The sequence below is a fragment of the Ailuropoda melanoleuca genome, chromosome 16 (genome assembly GCF_002007445.2).
Source record: "Ailuropoda melanoleuca isolate Jingjing chromosome 16, ASM200744v2, whole genome shotgun sequence".
NCBI lineage: Eukaryota > Metazoa > Chordata > Mammalia > Carnivora > Ursidae > Ailuropoda > Ailuropoda melanoleuca.
Genome location: NC_048233.1, coordinates 72,780,336 through 72,800,911, shown reverse-complemented (window position 1 = coordinate 72,800,911; position 20,576 = coordinate 72,780,336). Strand labels below are relative to the sequence as shown.

The window sequence follows — 20,576 nt, the reverse complement described above, 5'->3', positions numbered from 1 at the left end:
TCCCCCTCCAGTGGGCTGGGGAAGTCAGCAGCTTGAGAGCAAAGAGAAGTTCTTGGTGGTTTTTTTTTTTTTTTTTTAAGCAACACAGTTCAGCTGGGCTAGGCTCAGCTCAGAAGTGGGTCCAGGGCCAGGACAGAGCCACCAGTGACCCTTAGGCCTCAAGGGCGCCCCCTGCTGCCTCGGTTCACTAAGGGCCCTTCAGCAGAGCCTTCTAAGGCATTAGGAAAAGGTTCCTCAGTCTCAACCATGTTCTGTGTAACAAGGGAGAGCATCTGTAACACATCCGGAGACGTTTTCATTCAAAGTGGATCATGTGAGAAAGGACCAGCATATACCGTAAACATGCAGCCATCCAGAAATGGCGGGTACCCGAAGTAATGGATCAGTTGGGTTGTTTAGCCACATGTTCCCAGGGTCAGGCTGCCCCTCTTTTTCCTGTCCAGCACCTGGTGAATGGCTGGGGAAGGAAGGCAGGGCACCTGAGGCTTTCCTGTCATTCCAGAAACTTTCACACACCAACTATCTTATTTGCATCAGGATGGGCCGCCATGTGACCTCACAGGCCTCAGAGCCTGGACAGGAACCCCAGAACCTGGCCTCGGCCCAGCCCATGGATTGGGAGGAACTGAAGGAGTCAGTGGAGAAGTGGGGCAACCGGTTATGGGACATTCTTATGGGCACCATGTTGGTGTGGGATCGACCGTCCATCCTCTGCACAGCGTGTGTGTGTGTGTGTGTGTGTGTGTGTGTGTGTGTGTGTCTTCCATACAAGTGGATGGGAGTGCTTAGGAGTAGAATTCATTTAGTATCAATAGAAGGATGGCTCTTCCAGGACAAACCATGGAAGTGACGTGGGGGCATAGAGAAGCTTTTTCAGATGCCATCACACAGCCAAAGCAGAAAGTTCCCTCGGCCTGTGCATGCACAACCATTTATGCCTACTTCAAAAACGGAGTTGAGGCAGCTGCAATTAAAGATTTATTAGTTTCCTCTAAAAACAAGAACAGTGCCATGAAATAGGCAGGTAATTCCATCAAACATCTAGGCTAAGAATCATAGTTGCCACTGAGCATAAATTTCAACCCTGAGCTTCCCGGCAGCCAAGGCAGAAAGGGAAATGCTGATGTGTTGCATATCTTCTCATCTAAGGGGAGGATCGTAAGAATATAGAATGTTAGTGCTGTAAAGAAGCATCTATCTGGTCCTCTGGTTTGATAATGAGGAGGAGGCTCACAGGTGAGACTCAATCACCTGTGGTCAGGTGACTCAGGAACGGTGACTCGGTGGCAGGGCTGAGACTAGAATCCAGGACTCCGGAGCTCCAGCCCAGTGTTTCTTTTACTTCAGTTGGCTCTGCCAGGACATGGGCCATATTGTTCTGAGACTTTTCTTTGTATAAAGGCAGCAGGGTGGGTGGGATCTCCATGTGCGTCAGACCTCTGGATCGAGCCTGGCAGTGCCCTGAGGTTTGGGGGGAGTGGTGGTGGAACCCCCTGCCTGCCTCTGCTGAGTTTGTTCGGGGCCCATACTCAGCTGGTGGGAAGCCAGGTGCCAGGCATAGTAGCGCTGGGGACAGGGAAGGGGTGGGCGGCTCCAAGATGGACCTTTCCTGGGAAGAAGCTCGGGGTTTGGCCCTGCTCCAGGGGCTGCAGGGGCCTCTCTGCTGTCTGGGATTCCAATCTCCACAGCTGGTGTCTGAAGACAATAAGACAGAGGCCTCCCCGCCCTGGGCCACCCCGCCCTGGCCCCAGATGGGCTGCGGTTACTGAGGCCCCCGCCAAGACGGTTGGTTCCTTGGGGAGAGGCCTGTGCTGAGCAGGCCCAGGCCAGGGTGGGCCGGGAGCGGGGTGGTCCTGGGGCGTGACATGCAGACTGGAAGGCTGGACCTTGTGGTCCCCTCTCCCCCTCAGGGTTGTCCTGTGGAGACAGGCTGGGGCCGCAGAGCCCTGAGGCGCAGAGCATCTGTGGGGAGCTCTCAGAGCGCCAGGCTCCAGGGGTCAGAGATGGAAGGACAGCCGCACCTACTCTCCAGGCCCTCCCCCGGGAGCTCCGAGGGGCCAGGCTGTGAGGATGCCCCGCCACCACCCAAGCTGGGGGGCTTGTGGCTTGAGATTGCAGAGCCTCGGGGCTGACTTAGCAGGAGAGCTCCAGCCCCGTGCAGGAACAGGGCCCAGGGCTGTAGGCAAGGGAGGAGGGCCTGGGCAGTTCCCCAACACCACAGCCTCACCTCCCCAAGTCTCTGGGTCTTTAACCCTCCTGTACAGCCCTGGGCCTGGCCCCCTCTACCCCCATCCCAAAGACAGCGCTATCTCCGCGGCCCTCCCCCGCTGCTCAGCTGTCTTCCCAGATAACCCAGCAGCCCCAGTGCTGCTCCCCCACACTCAGCTCCAGCCCCTACATTCCATCTCCCCCCACTCTGCTCCTCCTCCCACTTCTGGGACCAGCAGCCCCCTGCCCCGTGCAGTGCCCCCCCCAGGCTGTCCAGAGCCTGCGGGTCACCCACCAGCACCCCTCCACCTGCCACTCCCACCCCCTCCACCACCGGGGCTCCCAGCAAACCCCCCCACAGTGGTGGCCACAGGCACTTTTCTTCGCCTTCTCCCCCACCCCACCCCGAAGAAAGAATGGAGCCGTATATCTTGATGCCTCCAGTGGGCTTCTCCCCTCCCCCTGGCTTCCCCCCCAGCAAACCCTGGGAGGCTGAGGAAGGAGCGGAAAGACGGAGCTAAGCCTGCAGGAAATTAAACATGAAATGAAAACAAGCTCCTCTGATTCATTCTCTCATCCTGCCCCCCCCGGCCCCCATTCCAGGCCACTGATAAAGGGGGATCCCGTTTCAGCGACGCAGAGAGGAGACCCGATCCGCCCTTGGCTCTCAGCGGGCGGCCTGGACCTGGACCCCAGGAGCCCCTGGAGGAAAGGGGGCCCAGGAGGCTCTGGAGCAGGGGCTCAATGCCTCTCCTACACCAGACTCAAGACAGGGAGGCAGAATGACTCTCAAAGCAATGCCAGCACGCGCACGCGCGCGTGTGTGTGTGAGACGCTCGTGCACACACGCAGGTATCCCTGGAACCAGGGAGGGAAACTGAGGCGCAGCCCCACACTCGCTCCCTGCCCCCGCCCTCCCCACACTAACATGAGTCACACACACCCGGGCTTCTTTTCCTTTTAGCAAAAGACAGCAAGAAAGGTCAGGAGCTATAAATAAACAAGTGTGAAGTACTCTACAAACTCTCGGACAGCATTTCTCAGCTCTCACCTGCTGTTCGAGGCGGCACCACCCCGTGAGGACGGCAGTACAGATATTGGCCCATTTTCCAGACACAGAAACCGAGGCCAGCGGCCGTGCCGCCGCTGGGATGGGCGCTCTGCTGCGCAGCTAGAAGCCGGAGAGGGCGAGCAGCCTCCGCGCTGCACTGCGGGAGCCCTGCCCGCCGCCTCCTCCGGGGGCGCTCGGGGCGCCCAGCGAGGCCGCAGGCGGGGAGCCGTTGGCGTGCGCCCACTCGCCCCTGGAGTCCGCGGGCAGGGACGCCGCCCGCTGACAGAAACCTCCCTCTGCGGATCTCCGAGGCCTGCCTTTGACTCAGCCTGGAGCCATTTCTGGTCTGGAAGCTGATCCCTCCCGTCCTCACACCCTCTCCCACTGGTCCCTGCCCCCGTCTCCCCCCACCCCAGATCCCAGGTCATGGGCAGGGCGAGCAGGCCCCAAGTCCAGCTCTTGCCCAGGAAGCCTGGGAAAGTACTCGGGCTGTCAGAAGTGTTCCTGCAAAGCAGGCAACAGCCCCCCAATTCGTCAGAGACCACAGCTCACAAGCTTGGCTCAGAGACCACCCTCCCCACCAGGGCCCCACTCCAGCCAACGCCCCACTGCCCCTGCTCAGGGACAGGTGGGTCTTCGCTGCTCAGAGTCAGGCCAGCCTCTGCGTGAGACCTCGCGGTGGCCACCTTTACTGACCACACCCAGAGCAAACCCCTCGGCGGGGCATCAAGGCCTCCCACAATCTGACCTCTGCATCCATGGGTCTTTCTCTGCCACCGCCTGCCAGCTGGGCAGCGTGGCCTCCTGCGGTCTCCTGAATGTGCCCTTCTGTTCCTACACTCGGGCCAGCCCTCCCCTCCGCTCCCCTCCACGAAGCCATCCCTGAAGGCCTCTGCTGCCCAGCTGAGCCCCTGTTCTCCACGGGACCTTTAGCACAGGGGGCCCGAGCGGGGAGATTTCCAACATGAAGTCTGCAGAGAGGATTCAGATAGCAGGAATTCTGATTCCGGGCCACCAGACAGGCCCCAGGGAACCACGGAGCCTGTGGAGAATTACGGCCAGACTCGTGTGTGTGTGTGTGTGTGTGTGTGTGTGTCTAGAGAATGATCTTTCAGAGAAGTGGTCACAGCTTTTGATAGATTCCCCTGAGGAGTCCGTGGCCTGAGGCAAGTCAGGCCACACCGTGCTGGGGTTGCTTAGATGACCGCTAGGACGACCAGTGATGTGATGTGTGGGTGTGACACTTGTCTGCTCTGGATTCTGAAGCTTGGAAAAACGAAGTCTGGACCAAGATCACACTGTGGTTAGTTGGGGGTGAGCTTGCCTTCCCGACTCTCAGCACGGATCATTCTAGATGGTGAGCCTTGAGGCTAAAGCCTGAGGCAGACCCTTCCCTGCAGCCCCACGGCCCAGACCGTGTGCTGTGATGGGTGGGGGCCCCAGGGAATGACGAGTGCCACTCGACCCTCATGACAACTGCTCTGTCCTGTAGGTCTGGTTCCAGAACCGGAGGGCCAAGTGGAGGAAGAGGGAGCGTTTTGGACAGATGCAGCAGGTTCGAACCCACTTCTCCACTGCCTACGAGCTGCCCCTCCTCACCCGGGCTGAGAATTATGCCCAGGTAAGTCCCGGCCCCGAGCTGCCAGCTCTAGCCCCTCGGCTCCGGGAATGGGCATCTCAGAGGAGGGCCCAGGCCCCCTCAGATGGGACTCATCAAGCCCAGTGCAGGTGTGGGCCTGTTCGTCCCAGAACGTGGGAGGCCCGGGGCCGTTTCTGCCTACCCTACGTGCTGGCCCAGGCTTGGCTGGGTGTAGGGAGGGGCAGGCCAGGACAGAGAGGGTGGCTTTCTCCTCTGCCATGTTTGTCCCTTTTGCTGTGGGCATTGGAAGCAAGGCAGGCTGAAGACCAGGGGCCCCAGGCCCTCACGAGCCACTCGGAGCGTCTCCTAGGAAAGCGAAGTCTGGAAAGCTGGGGGGCTTGAGGCAAGACTATGGTGAACATGGAGGTCTGAGTCCCAAGACGGACTGTCCTCTGGCCCGACCTTTCTCACGTCAGACAAGCTACAAGCTCTCTGAGCCTCAGTTTCTTCTGAAAACTGGACACTGTAATAAACAGCCAGATAAAGGTCACTCTGTAGCTCTCAGCTCTCCCGGGTGGCTGTGTCCTGTCCTCTCCTCTGTCCCCTGCTGTCAACCTGTTCCCGGTCTAGCGACATTGGAGTCTTCAGTGAGAAGCAAAGGGGTGAGAAGTAGTGTGGGTCGTGGCCGACTCCGGGGCACCTGCAGACATGTCTTTCTAGCTGAGTCCACGGCTCACAGCCCACAACCTGCCTGGCACAGGTGACTGTTCCCTCCCCTCGGGCCTCTTGGTGGCGGTGGCAGCATGGCCTCTGCCTTCAGGTCCAAGCCCGGCCTTCCTGTTTGCTTTAAGACCCACTGTTCCGGGGCCCTGCTCTCCCATGGCCCCTGGGCGCCCCCTTCCAGACCAGCTCTGCCCCTCCTCCTGCCAGGATTCATGTGGCAGGGGTCAGAGGTCAGGCCTGGGGTGAGGCTGAGGAATGTGGGGTGTCACACACACACACACACCCCTCATCCTCAGCTCCTGCTGCAAACTTTCATCTCTCCCGTCCCTCTGTCCTGGGAGGATGGGCCTCCGGCCTGGCTCCGGGGTCTGGATCTCTGCTGCCTCAGCTCCGTGCTGGGGGGAAGGGGAGAGGACCAACACAGGGCAGGCTCATCCCTCCCAACACAACACAACACCCCATAGGCCCCTGATTCCCTCCACATCACCCCAACCAGGAAAATGTGGTCAGGTCACTCTGCCAGTGGGTCTTGTTGCCATGACTGCACCCCGTGGGGGCAGAGATCCCCCCTCATCCGGCTTTCAAGGGCCTTTCCTGAGTGGACAACAAACACCAGGTGGGCAGGAGAGCAGGCCAGCAGAAGCTGCTTGAGGGCCCCCAGGAATCGCATGCGCAGGGCTGAGAGGTCACATCTCCTCTGGTCCTGCTCACCCTGCCCCTCGACAGCCCAGGTCTGCCCCCCAGTCCACCCCCACGTGCTGCCTGGGCATCACACACACACACACACACACGCCCTGGCCTGGGGCACCCAGCCTGGCTCCATGCATCCACCCACGGGCACTCACCACCTCCTGAGGCAGCCCCTTCCATCCTGAGTTCCGAAGCCTCGAGGACACAGCCCTTGGAGGACACCTGGGAGCTCAGGCCCCACTGCCCCGCCCTGCCCCCCTCCACAACCTGCCAGCCCGGAGCCCCCGTTCCCACCGCCAAAGCTGTCTGAGTTCGGGGCGGCTCCCATTTCTCAGTGCCCGGGAGGCGCCGGCCCGGAGAGCAGCCCCAGGTGCATAAGACACAGGGCCTGACCTTCAGGGGCCCCGGGAGGAAGAGATCGAGTCCGCCACTGCACCCCAAATCCGAAGTCCGCCGGCTGAGCCGGGGGCTGCCCTCGGCGGCTTGGCTGTGCCCTTGAGGCAGCCCTGTAACTGGACCCCCGATGCGGTCTGAAGCTAGGTCCCGAAAACAGTTTCTCTGCCGGGAGCCAAGGAGCCAAAGCATAAAACCCAAAGCCTCCTGGGCCCGGATGGCCACAGAGGTTTGGAGAGGCCCCCGGGTACGACTTCGTTGTAACGATGGGCTTGGAAGCGGGGTGAGGTGGTCTGGGGGGAGGCGCGACCCCCCCCATGGGCCCGCCGCCCCCACCGCTGCCCCTGCCGGCCTGTGACAGCTGTCCCTTCCCTCTCCCCAGATTCAGAACCCGTCCTGGATCGGCAACAATGGGGCTGCCTCACCAGTGCCAGCCTGTGTGGTCCCCTGTGACCCAGTGCCCGCCTGCATGTCCCCTCACACCCACCCCCCTGGCTCTGGGGCCAGCGGCGTCACCGACTTCCTGAGCGTCTCGGGCGCCGGCAGTCACGTGGGCCAGACCCACATGGGAGGCCTGTTCGGAGCGGCGGGCCTCAGTCCGGGCCTCAATGGCTACGAGCTCAACGGGGAGCCGGACCGCAAGACCTCGAGCATCGCGGCCCTGCGCATGAAGGCCAAGGAGCACAGCGCGGCCATCTCCTGGGCCACATGACAGGGCACCCCTCGGCCTGTCCCCACGCCCTCCCCCGCCTCGGGGCACTGGCCACGCCCATGCTTCCCAGGCCCCCAGCCTCCCATTCGACTTTCCTCTTAGGAACCTAGCCTGGGCCGGGGGCCTGGCCCTCAGCACTTTCAGCCACCCCAAGTGTGAGGCCCCGCGGACCGCTGGGAGGGAGGGGCCAGCAGGTCCCGCCCGCCCTGGCACCGAGGCCGAGCCCCTGCTCCTGGCCAGAGGCAGTGGAGGAAGCCAGGTGGCCGAGTTTTGCAGCTTTGCATCCATTATAAGCTGAAGACCCTTTCTCCCCACTCCTCCTCTGCCCTGCCCGGTTTGAGGGCGGAGTCAAGGCTAGATTCCCATCCAGACCGAGCAGCGGCCTCGTGCTATCATGTCCGTCCTTCCCTCTGCCATGTGGTCCCCTGGTCTCCTGGTCCCTGGGGCCAGGGACTGTGTCTGAAGAATACAGTTCTGTCCTTCAGAGACCTGCAGAGTTGGCCCCTGCCCCTCCCATCCCCAGTTCTCCTCCTGAAAGTCCACGGAATCTGACCTCCTGGGCCCAAGGTGCCCGCCTCACCTGCACCCACCCTGGCCATCCCCTGCGCTGCATCTCCTTGGAGGGCTGGACAGAACGGGAGAGGAGCTGGAGCTGAAGAATCCTGCTGTCACCCAGCCATGCTGGTGTCTAGGAGAGGGGACAGCCCCCGACGGGGCACGTTCCAGCTCTCGTGCACCCTCAAACTCTGGATCTCGGAGAACACTGCAAGGGGAGGACACAGACTGCCCACAGTACCCACAGTGCTGGAAGAAGAAACGCTTCTAGAGAGAGGAAGAGCTGCAGGGAGGTGTCCGGGAAGGGACAGGGGCTCAGGCACTCACTTCCGCTCTCCTGACCGCCCAACACCCCACAACCCGCAGGTTGGATTTTCCAGGGGGCAGGTCCGGGCAGCTTCGTTTTCTAGCCAGCCAGGCCCCCCCGCCCAGGAGGACCTGGAGACGCCTGTCCCTTCCCCCACCCCTTCTGCTTGCTTGCCAGGCAGTGTCTTGGCGTGGAAGGACTTATACCTCGGAACACACAAGTAGGGCCTGGAGTCATGTTGGCAGAGGGGTCAAGAGCAGCGTGCGGAGTTTGCTAAAGGATGGGTGCTCACGCTCGGCCTCTCGGCCCCTACACTGCCTCAGACTGCCTGTCCCTCATCAGTCATCCCTGGAGCGGCACCCTACCTGCCAGAACCTTCCGCAGTGGGTGGGGGCTCTATGTTCTTCCAGGTGAGGGCAGAGAGAGCCCGCTCTTGCACTTCGTCCCTAGGGAATCCGAAATCTCAGCCCCCCGCTCCAGCCGCTAGAAGGGCTCGTGGGCTCCGCTCCTCTGGGTCGCTTGCCCTGTTCCGGATGTGGGGGCAGGATGCCGTCCGGAAGCGGTTTCCCTGCCTGCAGGAAGGTGCCTCCCACATCTGCCTCACTGGAGACCAGCCGCTTGAGTTTTGGCACCAGATCCAGCCGTCACCTAAGCTTGTGGGACACCGTCCCTGTCCTCTGAGGCCGGCCTTTAGGGCCCGAGAGGCCCCTCCAGCAGGCGGCCCCCCGGGGGACAAGTCCTCGCCTTTCCTACCTTTTGCCCTGATCCTGTCAGGGAGGAGGGCCAAGTCCAGCTGGCTTGGGGGACTGCACCCAGGACAGCCTCTTGGCTTGGCTGGGGGGAGATCCTCTGCCCTTGAGCCGCTCGAGGTTTAGAAGGAATCACAGTCCCGGTCTCTGCCTTCTGCTCTTATCTGCCCTGGAAACAGGCCTGGGCAAGGATCCGGCTTTGGCCTCCCTTGGTAAGAGTCAGACCTCTTTGTGAACCATAGCTCTAACATTGATCTTCTAGAAGTGAAAAGCATCTCGGACATGGAGTTAAATGTTGGTTTTAAATGTTCCAGATATCTGAGGATCTTGGAATGACTCTTAGGAAGCCTTTTCCAGTTCTGAGGTTCACTGAAATAACTCAAGCTCCCCAAATCTAGGAAGGGAAAGGGAGAAGCACTTAAGGCTGGGAATCGTTCCCTCTTCCCTTAAGGGCTCTGGTGACTGGCAAGGAAAAGGGAGGAACCCTCGTCATACCATGTTCTCACCCAGGAGGGGATCTGCACAGAGAGATGGAGCTGGGGAGAGCCCCAGAGGAGGAGGGGAGAGAGAGGAGGGGAGAGAAAGAGAAGGCAGATTCTTCTAGAAGGGACCCCTGGTGCTCAATTCCTCTGACTGCCTTCTGGCTGGGCTAGACCAAAGTCAGACAAATTTCAACCAAAAAGCTTGAGAAGAAAAAGCCTCTAATAGAGGGAAGCTCTGTGGCTCTGGCTGCCCTTTCCACCAACACAGCCAAGTATTTATGATTAAAATGTTGGTGTGAAATGTGCCTGTTCACCTCCCCATCGTAGCTCCCTGCCCCAGGCCCCCAGGGCCTGCCCCACACTCTGAGAATCATAGAACCTGGAGCCGGGAGGGACTTAAAGACCCTCTACTCAGTACACTCCCTTCACACCGGAGATAAGAAGGTCCCCACCCTGGGGGGCAGGGAGGGCAGGGCGGGGAGGGACTGCCCCGAGGAGTGAGGCCTTAGCCCACACTGGGTGGCAGGGCCTCACGCGACATCTCAGCTCTTGGTGGGCGGTCCTCCCTCTCATCAGCCTTCCCTCTGCTGCCTTCCCAGGGGCGGCTAGGCCCAGACCTCGGAGGGCAGGAGGCGTCCCCGCGGCAGCTCCCGTGAGGACCCCGCGAGCCTGGGGGACTCTCCAGGCCTGGCTGGCGGGCTTCTTCAGTGCAAGGGCTCAGGCAGGTGGGCAGAGACGAGCGCCGGCCGGCTCTGTGGGCCACCGCGAAGCAAATAAGCTTCAGGAGGCGAGGATCCCCTTTGGCTCCGTGCCTGAGATCGCGACAGAGACAGAGATGCGGACCTGAGGCGGCCAGCGGAGTGACAGGCAGCCTGCTGACACTGGGAGAGCCTCTGGGCCCCGCTGGGAGCAAGGCCAGGCGGCCGGGCCTTGACACGAAGGTGCTGCTACCCCCTCGCGGCCCTCACGACACCCGGGGCGTGGAAGGACAGGGCTCTGGGGGCACACACAAAGGCCTGTGCCCAGGTCTTCACCGGCACTGGGGGGGCATGGACTCTAACCTTTCTTGAATCCTTTCAACCATACTTGATTCTCGCCTCTCACTACCGCGCGTCCAGCTCGGGGAAGCATGGTGGCCTGGTCGCTTCAAAGACACTGCAGGGGGATGGGGGCAGCAGGCCTGAGGTGGGTCCCAGCATCCTCGGCAGTGCCACAAGGGGTCCAGCTCCAGGGCCCCACCAGCCCTCTCTTCGGCTGGGTAGGCAAGAGGAGCTTGTGTGTGAGAGCTCCTGTGCATCTCGCTTAGGCAGCCGTTCTGTCTCGGGGCCAGGTTAAGGGGAGACCGTCTCATGGGACACACTGGGGCCTCTGATCTGCTCGATGGCCCTGTCAGGGGCAACGGCAAACAGGACTAGCTGGGGGACGATGGTTGGCAAACCAGCCCCCAGGATAATCATCCATGGTCATGAAAGAGAAAAATGAGAAGACCCCGAGAACCCTACTTCCAAAGTCATAACAGCCCCACTTCACCTCACCGAGGATGCTGTCGGGAGGAAAGGCCTTCTGGCGAACCAAACATGACCTAGCCTCGCCCTCGCCCTCCCCTCCTCCCCTTCACGTACACACATAGAGCTAGGCCTTTATACTACTGATTTTGAAGGGCAGTTTTCAATGCCTAATAATCTGTTTGATGTGCAGTGGTTGCAAAGAGAGCTGAGCACTCCAAGGAGCGTGAGCCTCAGCCAACACTGACTGTTCTCATTGTAAGATATTTAACCCTGTATAAACGCAACTTTTCCTTTAGCTTAATGGCCTGGGGTGGAATATTAAAAATATATATTAAAAATACATTAAAAATTCAGAAAAAAATGTATAAAAAACGAGGTCAGTTCCATAAGGTTTTACTGCCTATAGCACCATGTAACTACATTATAGCAAACTATTAAAAGAATCATTTCTTGCCTTTTAAAGTAAGTTATTGCACTTACATCTTCTTTGGGAGGGGAGGAATATCGACGAGAAGGGGACTAGGACCTAGGCGTGGGGCCGAACGGCGAGCGCCAGCAACTGGGCGCTCCGGAGCACACTTCGCTGGGCACAGCCCACACTGTCTGTTTGGTTGGTGTTTGCAATAAACTCCTTCTCCTTCCTGCTCTCACCTGGAACCTGTCTGTTTTGTTCCTGACTTGTGACAGATGAAATGTGATCAGAGGGGCCTCTGAAATCTCACATTAATTGAAGTCGGCAAAAAATACTAACACTGCCCTTTTGAACTGCTGACACAGTACAGAATGGATGACCAGGGATAGATTAACAACAGGTGGCCCGGGCTGCTGCACAGAGAGGGGGCGCTGGGCCTGCAAGGGTCTGGGACAGCCCCCCTTCATCCCAGAGGACATGCCTGCATAGCAGGCAAGCTGGGCGGGGAGGTTTTGGGGGGGCAGCAGAAAGGGTCACTGCAGCTCCTTTGCCACCACACCCCGCCCCCCGACACCGTGGCTCGGGCGCGCTCAGCACTGCCCATGCGCTGAGGTCTTCACAGCGGCCCAACCAGCCCCTCGGTCCTGGAGTGCTGCTCTGCATTTCCAGGGTCTGTTCTGAAAGCAGGGAGAGCTGGGACATGGAGTCCAGGGCAGGGGAGCCTGGCTGCTTGGCACAGAGCACCAGAAGGCCTCCGGGAGAGGCAGGTCCCAGTCTTGGCTCTACTCCTTAGTGGCTGGAGGGAACTTGCAGGAGATGTAGCCAGATGATTTTTTTTAAAAGCAAGGCTCTAGAAGCAAATTACGAAGCAGGGAGGGCCCAGGTTCTGCTACAGAATAGGGGCTTCCTTGCTTTCTGAAGAGGCAGTTAGCCTCTGAGGGACCACAGTGTGGAGAGGGGGGTCAGTTCTCATGTCAAAGTGGGCAAGAAGCCCGTCCCTGACCAGGTCACCAGCATGGGGGAGGATTACAGGGTAGCCTTTGTAAGCCGACACGGCACAGTGACAAAAAGGACGACGATCGTCTCCCGAAGAAAGACATCTCCCTCTGGTCACCAGCAGGGCATCCACCACGAAGGCCCTTCCCATCCTCTCTTTCCAGCTTGGCAAGTGTTGCCTTCTTGGAGCCACATCTCTGATTTGCTACCTGTGGTGAGTGAGGTCCTATTCAGTATAGCCACGACTGGGTTTTAGGTTGGCCTGGGCTGGGCATGTGTTTTTAAAGAAGACACTTGTCATCTCTTCGGGCTCGGGGTCAGGGTGGCATCCCCAATCACTGCCAAGTGCCCAGGCAGGAACTGAGGCGGAGAGGGAAACGCTGTGTGCACGCGGTGCTGTCCGCCTCGTGGCCCTGAGCAGCCCAGCCTCCCAGAGTCCAGGTGAGTGCTCGGCCTAAGCGTGGGCGGCTTGACAGGGGCCCATCCCTGGGACCCACGCCTCTGAGGACAGTCTCTGGGAGGGCGAGGCCAGCAGGCCTTTCTCGAATAAGACTGTGCCTCAGCCCTCCAGGACCACTCGCTGCCCCCCACACTATCTGGGGCCTTTCACGTGGCCACATTATTGGACGTGCCATCTGTTTAGAAGGGGGCTCACACCCCCCTGCCAGCCCGCACCAGGAGAATTCCCATTAGTAAGGCTTCCTCCCGACGGTGACACCCTCCATGAAGCTCCTCCCTAAGTCCAGGCCCCCCCCCCACCTGCACCGAGGTCAACTGCTGGCCCCGCAGTGCTCCCGCAGCACTGTTTCTAAGATTGTTTCAGCACGTATCTGTACAGTTTCTACTTCCCTGCCTGCCCGCCCCACAAGCCTAAAAGGCTCCGAGGAGAGACAGGTTGGTTCTGTTCACATTTGATGTCTCAGAAAATACTCAACTGTATAACTGAGTGAATAAACGGGAAGATGGGAATGAGGCAATGCTCAGGTCACGATGGGAAGAGGAAGGTCAGAGAAGGGATTCAGGTAGAGAGAGCTGGAAGCTGGCTCAGGTCACCAGGGATCAGCCAGGAGTGAACTCAAGAGCCTCCACCTGGCCGTGGGCCTTGCCCACCCTGTTCTTCCAGGGGTCAAGGGCACTGGAGACTCGCCAAAGCCAGGACAGGAAGCCTGGCCTCTTTGTTCAGCGTTCCTGGGGTAGAGACAGCACGAGGCCAGCTCCCCACGACGGCCCAAGTGGCCTCGTGACCCCGAGTGCTCGTCTCAGACCTCTTCTGCTGAGCCTTGGGCTCAAACCCTACTTTCTCCAAGTCGTCCCTGGGTAGTCCTCATGCCCCTTTGCCCCCACACGGCCACCTGCCCCGGGGCGGTGCGCACGTAGCCCCCCTGCCAACCCAGCGGAAGCTTGGCCTGCCTCAGTTCCTCCCCAGTCCCTCTGCCCCAGGTCTCGCTACAGGAAGCAGGGCCGCCCTCAGGGCGCCGCGAGCGGGCCGGTGTGGTCGGTTCCCGGCAGGAGCCCCCGGTGCAGCTGCTGGGAGCGGCGGGGTGCGCAGCGGTGGCCTCCCCCCGACAGGCCCACACTTGCGTGCTCAGCTGCTGAGGAACAATGGGCCCTCCACAAATGGCCTGTTCCCCAAAATAGGGCCACGGCAAACGGTCTCGGCGCTCAGAAGTGAGAAGATGCGTGCCAGCTCCAGAGACAATGGGGTGTGAGAGTTGACATTTTCCCAGGAATTCTGTGATGCCAAACAGATTTTTCTTCCGGCTCTCCACAGACCAACAGGCTTGGGGAAGGCGAACTTCCGAAAGGAGCTGCAGTTGATGACCATGTGCGCACCATGTGTTAAGGTGTCGCCTTACGTGGCTGGGAGCAAAGCCGCGTGGGGCCTGCACGAGATGTCCCCGGACCCGGGGCAGGGCCCGCCGCAGACGCCCCACGCTGCGGCCTCACAAGCCCCCTGCCCGTTCCTTCTCTGTCCTCCCCTCACAATGCTTCTCTGTGACGTCCAGGCTCTGTGGGAAAGGCACGAGCTCCTGCCGCTGTGACACGAAGGCCCAGTGCTACGACGGAGAGAGGAGGAGGAGAAGCGACTGTGCGCACACGAGTGCTGGCAGGACGAGGGAAGAGGGGAGGCCAGCCACCCACACGCTGGGGAGGGGTGAAGCCCCAAGCGGCCCGTATCTCCTCTCGGCCGCAGGTTTGCACGGCACGCTCTGTTGAGAGGTGACCACCTCTTAGCTCGGTTATGTCAAGCCATCTGCTACTCTCCACCAGTTCATCTGTGAAATGGGGACAAGCGGCTCTCTCCCGCTCATTTCGGACGGTTATGGCGTCCGAAAGCACGACAGCTTTCCAAACGGGCATGCTGAGCAGACAGCAGAAATCACGCACTCCGATGTATGGGTAGCTGCCTTGCCGGGAAGCTCCAAGGACCCCCGGTTACTCACGGGGTTGAAAAGGGGGTGCCAGTGAGTGAGCTGGTGGGGAGCAGTGTAGGAGTAGGCTCGGGCTGCGCGAACGAGACACCCCCCCCCACAGAGTGGCTTAAACATGGTTATTTTCTCAGTTCTGCAGAAGAGAAGTCCACGATCAAGGTGCTGGCAGGTTTTGTTTCCAGCGAGCCTTCGCTTCCTGGCTTGCAGACGGTCCCTTTCTCCCGGTGCGTTCCCACGACGTGTCTGTGCTCGTGCAGAAAGAGTTCTGGGGTCTCTTCCTTTTCTTCTGAAGACACCAGTCCTATGGCATTACGACCCTACCCTTATGACCTCGCTTAGCCTTTATGACTTTCTTATAGGCCCTATGTCCAAACCTAGCCACAGTGGGGGAATTAGGGCTTCCCTCCATGGATTTTGCAGGGGGACACAATTCAGCCTATAACAGGCAGTGTGGCTGGTGTGTGACACAGGAGGGGATGCACGGAAGCAGACGCACACTGTTCTTCCCCATTCTCATGTCCCAGAGGCTCTCAGCAGGTCTCAGGAAGTTCCCAAACGGGCCCAGCAACATCTTGACTCCGTGCCTTGTCACTTTCTTCCTAGGCCACCGTGAAGTGGTCCCGTGCCATTCCTAGTCCCTCCCTGCCTGCTCCATCCCACTGCCAACACTGACACCAGAGCGGCTGCCAACGACCAGCTTTGATCACATCTCTGACTCCACTGAGCATCTGAAAAGCCTCTGCACAGCCTACACAGACATTTCAGCTCTTTTATTTAGGCCTAAACTCCTGTCCAGCCTCATCTTTTCTAACACCCCAGGCTGGAGTCAGGGTTCCTGTAAATCCAAGACATCATTACACTTTCTCATCTTTTTTAAAAAATCATTTTATCTGATCATGATGTGAACTCTTTAATCCCCACCCTCTATTTCCCCCACTCCTGTCCCCTCCAGTAACCATCAGTGTTCTCTATAGTTAAGGGTCTGTTTCTTGCTTTGCCTCGCTCTCTTCTCCCCCCTTCATTTGTTTCTTAAATTCCACATACGAGTGAGATCATATAGTATCTGTCTTTCTCTGATTTATTTCGCTAGCATTATACTCTCTAGCTCCATCCATGCTGTTGCAAATGGCAAGATTTCATTCTTTTTTATGGCTGAATAATATCCCATTATATACACGCATGTGTATATATATATATATATATATATATATATATATAATCTCTTCTTGACCTATTCATCAGTCAATGGACACTTGGGCTGCTTCCATAGTTTGGTTATTGTAGATAATGCTGCAATAAGCCTAGGGGTGCATGTATCCCTTTGAAATAATATTTGTATTTTTGTGGTAAATACCCAGTAGTGCAATTCCTTGATCATAGGGCAGTTTTATTTTTAATTTCTTGAGGATCCTGTTTTCCACAGTGCCTATACCAGTTTGCATTCCCACCAACAGTGCAAGAGGGTTCCTTTTTCTCCACATCCTTGACAATACTTGTTTCTTATGTTGTTAATTTTAGCCATTCTGAGAGGTGTGAGGTGGTATCTTATTGTAGTTTGGATTTGCATTTCCCTGATGATGAGTGATATTGAGCATCTTTTCGTGTGTCTGTTGGCCATCTGTATATCTTTTTTTTATAATAATTTTTATTATGTTATGTCACCATACAGTACATCCCAAGTTTTTGATGTAAAGTTCCATGATTCATTACTTGTGTATAACACCCAGTGCACTGCAATACGTGCCCTCCTTAATACCCATCACCAGCCTATCCCAATCCCCCGCCCCGAAGCCCTCAGTTTGTTTGCCAGAGTCCATAGTCTCTCATGGTTCATTCTCCCTTCTGTTAACCCCCCCTTCATTCTTCCCTTTCTTCTCCTTCCGATCTTCCTACTTCTTATGTTCCATAAATGAGTGAAACCATATGATAATTGTCTTTCTCTGCTTGACTTATTTCGCTTAGCATTATCTCCCCCAGTCCCGTGCATGTTGCCGCAAATGTTGTGAAATAGGTCTTTTTAATGGCCGAGTAATATTCCATTGTATATATGGACCACATCTTTTTTTTTTTTTTAAAGATTTTATTTATTTATTCGACAGAGATAGAGACAGCCAGCAAGAGAGGGAACACAAGCAGGGGGAGTGGGAGTGGAAGAAGCAGGCTCATAGCGGAGGAGCCTGATGTGGGGCTCGATCCCATATCGCCGGGATCACGCCCTGAGCCGACGGCAGACGCTTAACCGCTATGCCACCCAGGCGCCCCCAAGGACCACATCTTCTTAATCCAGTCATCTGTTGAAGGGCATCTCGGCTCCCTCCACAATTTAGCTATTGTGGACAATGCTGCTATGAACATTGGGGTGCATATGGCCCTTCTCTTCACTATGTCTGTATCTTTGGGGTAAATACCCAGTAGTGCAATTGCTGGATCATAGGGAAGCTCAATTTTTAACTTTTTAAGGGACCTCCACACTGTTTTCCAAAGTGGCTGTACCAACTTGCATTCCTACCAACAATGTAGGAGGGCTCCCCTTTCTCCACATCCTCTCCATTTGTTGTTTCCTGCCTTGTCAATTTTTGCCATTCTAATTGGCATAAGGTGGTATCTCAATGTGGTTTTGATTTGAATTTCCCTTATGGCTAATTATTTTGAACATTTTTTCATGTGTCTGTTAGCCATCTGTATGTCTTCATTGGAAAAGTGTCTGTTCATATCTTCTGCCCATTTTTTTATTTGATTATTTGTTTCCCATGTATTGAGTTTCAGAAGTTCTTTGTAGATCTTGGATACTAATCTTTTATCTGTAGTGTCATTTGCAAATATCTTCTTTGGAGAAATGTCCGTCCATGTCTTCTGCACATTTCTTAATTGGATTATTTGGGTTTGGGGTGTTGTTTGATAAGTTCTTTATAGATCTTGGATATTAGCCCTTTATCTGATATGTCATTTGCAATATCTTCTCCCATTCCATAGGTTGCCTTTTAGTTTTGTTGTTTCCTTTGCTGTGCAGCTTTTTATTTTGATGTAGTCCCAATAGGGTTTTTTTCTTTCATTTCCCTTGCCTCAGGTAACCTATCTAGAAAATTGTTGCTGTGACCAATGTCAGAGAAATTACTGTCTGTGCTCTCTTCTAGGATTTTTACAGTTTCACGTCTCCCAGTTAGGTCTTCAATCCATCTTGAGTTTATTTTTGTGTATGGTGTAAGAAAGCAGCCCAGTTGCATTCTTTAGCATGTGGCTGTCCAGCTTTCCCATCATTTGTTGAAGAGACTTTTTCCTCTTGTATATTCTTTCCTCCTTTGTCAAAGATTAATTGACCATATAATTGTGGGTTTATTTCTGGGTTTTCTATTCTGTTCCATTGATCTATGGGTTTATCTTTGTGCCAGTACCATATTGTTTTGATTACTACAGCTTTGTAATATAATGTGAAATGTGGAATTGTGATGCCTTTTTTCTTTTTCAAGATTGCTTTGGGGGCGCCTGGGGGCTCAGTGGGTTAAGTGTCTGCTTTCGGCTCAGGTCATGAACCCAGGGTCTGGGGATCAAGTCCCACGTTAGGCTCCCTGCTCAGTGGGGAGTCTGCTTCTCCCTCTCCATCTACTCCTCCCCCCATTCATGCTCTCTAAAAAAGAAAATTGCTTTGGCTATTAGAGGTCTTTCGTGGTTCCATACAAATGTTAGGATTATTTGTTCTAGTTCTGTGAAAAGTGCTATTGGTATTTTGATAGGGATTGCATTACACCTGCAGATTGCTTTGGGTAGTATGGACATGTTAACAATATTAATTCTTCCAATCCACAAAGACAGAATATCTGTCCATTTTTGGTATCTTCTTCAATTTATTTCATTAATGTCCTGTAGTTTTCAGTATGTAGGTCTTCCACTTTCTCGGGTAAATTTATTCCTAGGCATTTTATTGGTTTTGGTGCAATTATAAATGGCATTATATTCTTAATTTCACTTTCTGCTGCTTCATTATTAGTGTACAGGTATGCAACAGGTTTCTGTGCATTGATTTTGTATCCCACAACTTTACTGAACTCACTTATCAGTTCTAGTTTTTTGGCAGAGTCTTTAGGGTTTTCTACATATGGTATCATGTCATCTGCAAATAGTGAAAGTTTTATTCCTTCCTTACCAATGGGTGCCTTTTATTTCTTTATGTTGTCTGATTGCTGTAGCTAGGACTTGCAGTACTATGTTGAATAAAAAGGGTAAGAGTGGACATTCTCGTCTTGTTCCTGATCTTAGGGGGAAAGCTCAGTTTTTCACCATTGAGTGTGATGTTGGCTATGGGTTTTTCATCTGAGGCCTTTATTACGTTGAGATATGTTCCCTCTAGACCTACTCTGCAGAGGGCTTTTATCATGAATGGATGTTGTACTTTGTCAAATGCTTTTTCTGCATCTATTGAAATGATCATATGGTTTTTATCCTTTCTCTTATTGATGCGACATATCACCTTAATTGCAAATTTTGACTCCCTTCCCTTGCATCCTGGGAATAAGTCCCACTTGATCATGTTGCATGATTTTTTAAAATATATTGTTGGATTCAGTTCACTCATATTTTGTTGAGGATTTCTGCATCACACTTCCATTCTTCTTGTTTCCTTTCACTCTCCTCAGGTCAAAGTGCCTGCCCCAACCTCTCAACACATCCCCATCCACCTAGTAGTGCCCATCTCCACCTATTAATGCTCCAGAACCACCTCAGGTGCCACTTCCTTCCCCAAGTCAGAAGTGATCACACTCTCCCTTCCATGGCAGGGAACGTGTGCAACTCACCCTTAATTATGCACTTATACAAGAGGATTTTAAGTGACTTATCTCCTGTATTCATTAATTTCACTATACGCTCCTTGAAGGTGGAAATGGTGTATTCTTCAGCTATTTATCTGTAGCACCTGGCAAAGCATCATAGCAAGCATTTGATGTTAGCTGGATGGCTGGCAAGTCTGCATTCCACATCAAGAACATATCAGAAAACCCTAAATTAAAGCAATGGAACTGGAGGCAGCCTAGATCCTGAGGCCCCAAGAAAACATCCAAGTTAAGAAGGGAAAGGGATCCCAGCCCAAGACAAAACCGAGGAGCTGTGAAAGGTGACAGTATTTCATCACCACTTAAAAAATAATCTTTACTGAAGTATAATTTACATAATCAATTTTAAGTGTAGACTCAGGTGAGTTTGGACAAACATATATGTATATACACATACACACGTAACCATCACCATATTCCCCTTATGTCAAAAAGTTCCCTTGTGATTCATCCCAGTCAATCCCCAGCCTTAGGCAACCACCGACTTACTCTATCAGTCTAGATGAGTTTTACCTGTTGTAAAGCTTCATCAAAGTTACACGCGCGCACACACACACACACACACACACACACATATGTAAGAATGTATGTATGTACAGTATGTACTCATTTGTGTCTGGCTTTTTGTTTACCTGTTTCAGAAAATCATCCATGTTGCGCGTCTCAGTAGTTTCTTAATTTTATTGCTTAGTTGTATTTCATTGTATGGATATACCACAATTTGTCTATCCATTCATCTGTTGAACATTTGAATTGTTTCCAGTTTTCAGCTATTCTGTATAAAGCTGCTATGAATGTTTGTATGCATGTCTTTTTGTTTTCTATGGTTTTCTTAAACATACATTTTGTAGATCATACCTATTTATTCCTCTTCTATTTTTTGAAAAAAGTTTGTATAAGACTGGTATAATTTCTTCCTTAATTGTTTGATAGAATTTGCCAGTAAAACTATG

The 20,576-nt window shown here is 54.8% G+C and overlaps 1 protein-coding gene across 2 annotated transcripts in view; it reads left to right on the top strand.

Moving 5' to 3' along the window:
- Window positions 1–11,573, top strand: part of ALX4 (ALX homeobox 4) — a 43,985-nt gene extending 32,412 nt beyond the window's left edge. Inside the window, exons 3-5 of one of the 2 annotated variants that reach the window (XR_004621454.1) lie at window positions 4,752–4,880; window positions 7,027–9,179; window positions 10,049–11,573. Coding sequence is in view for 1 of the 2 variants with exons in the window: in XM_034646284.1 (XP_034502175.1) it covers window positions 4,752–4,880; window positions 7,027–7,356 (459 nt within the window). In the remaining variant the exon portion in view is untranslated. Of the gene's footprint in view, window positions 1–4,751; window positions 4,881–7,026 lie in introns of both variants that reach the window. The other variant, XM_034646284.1, reaches the window with a different exon arrangement.
- Window positions 11,574–20,576: the final 9,003 nt, after the last annotated feature.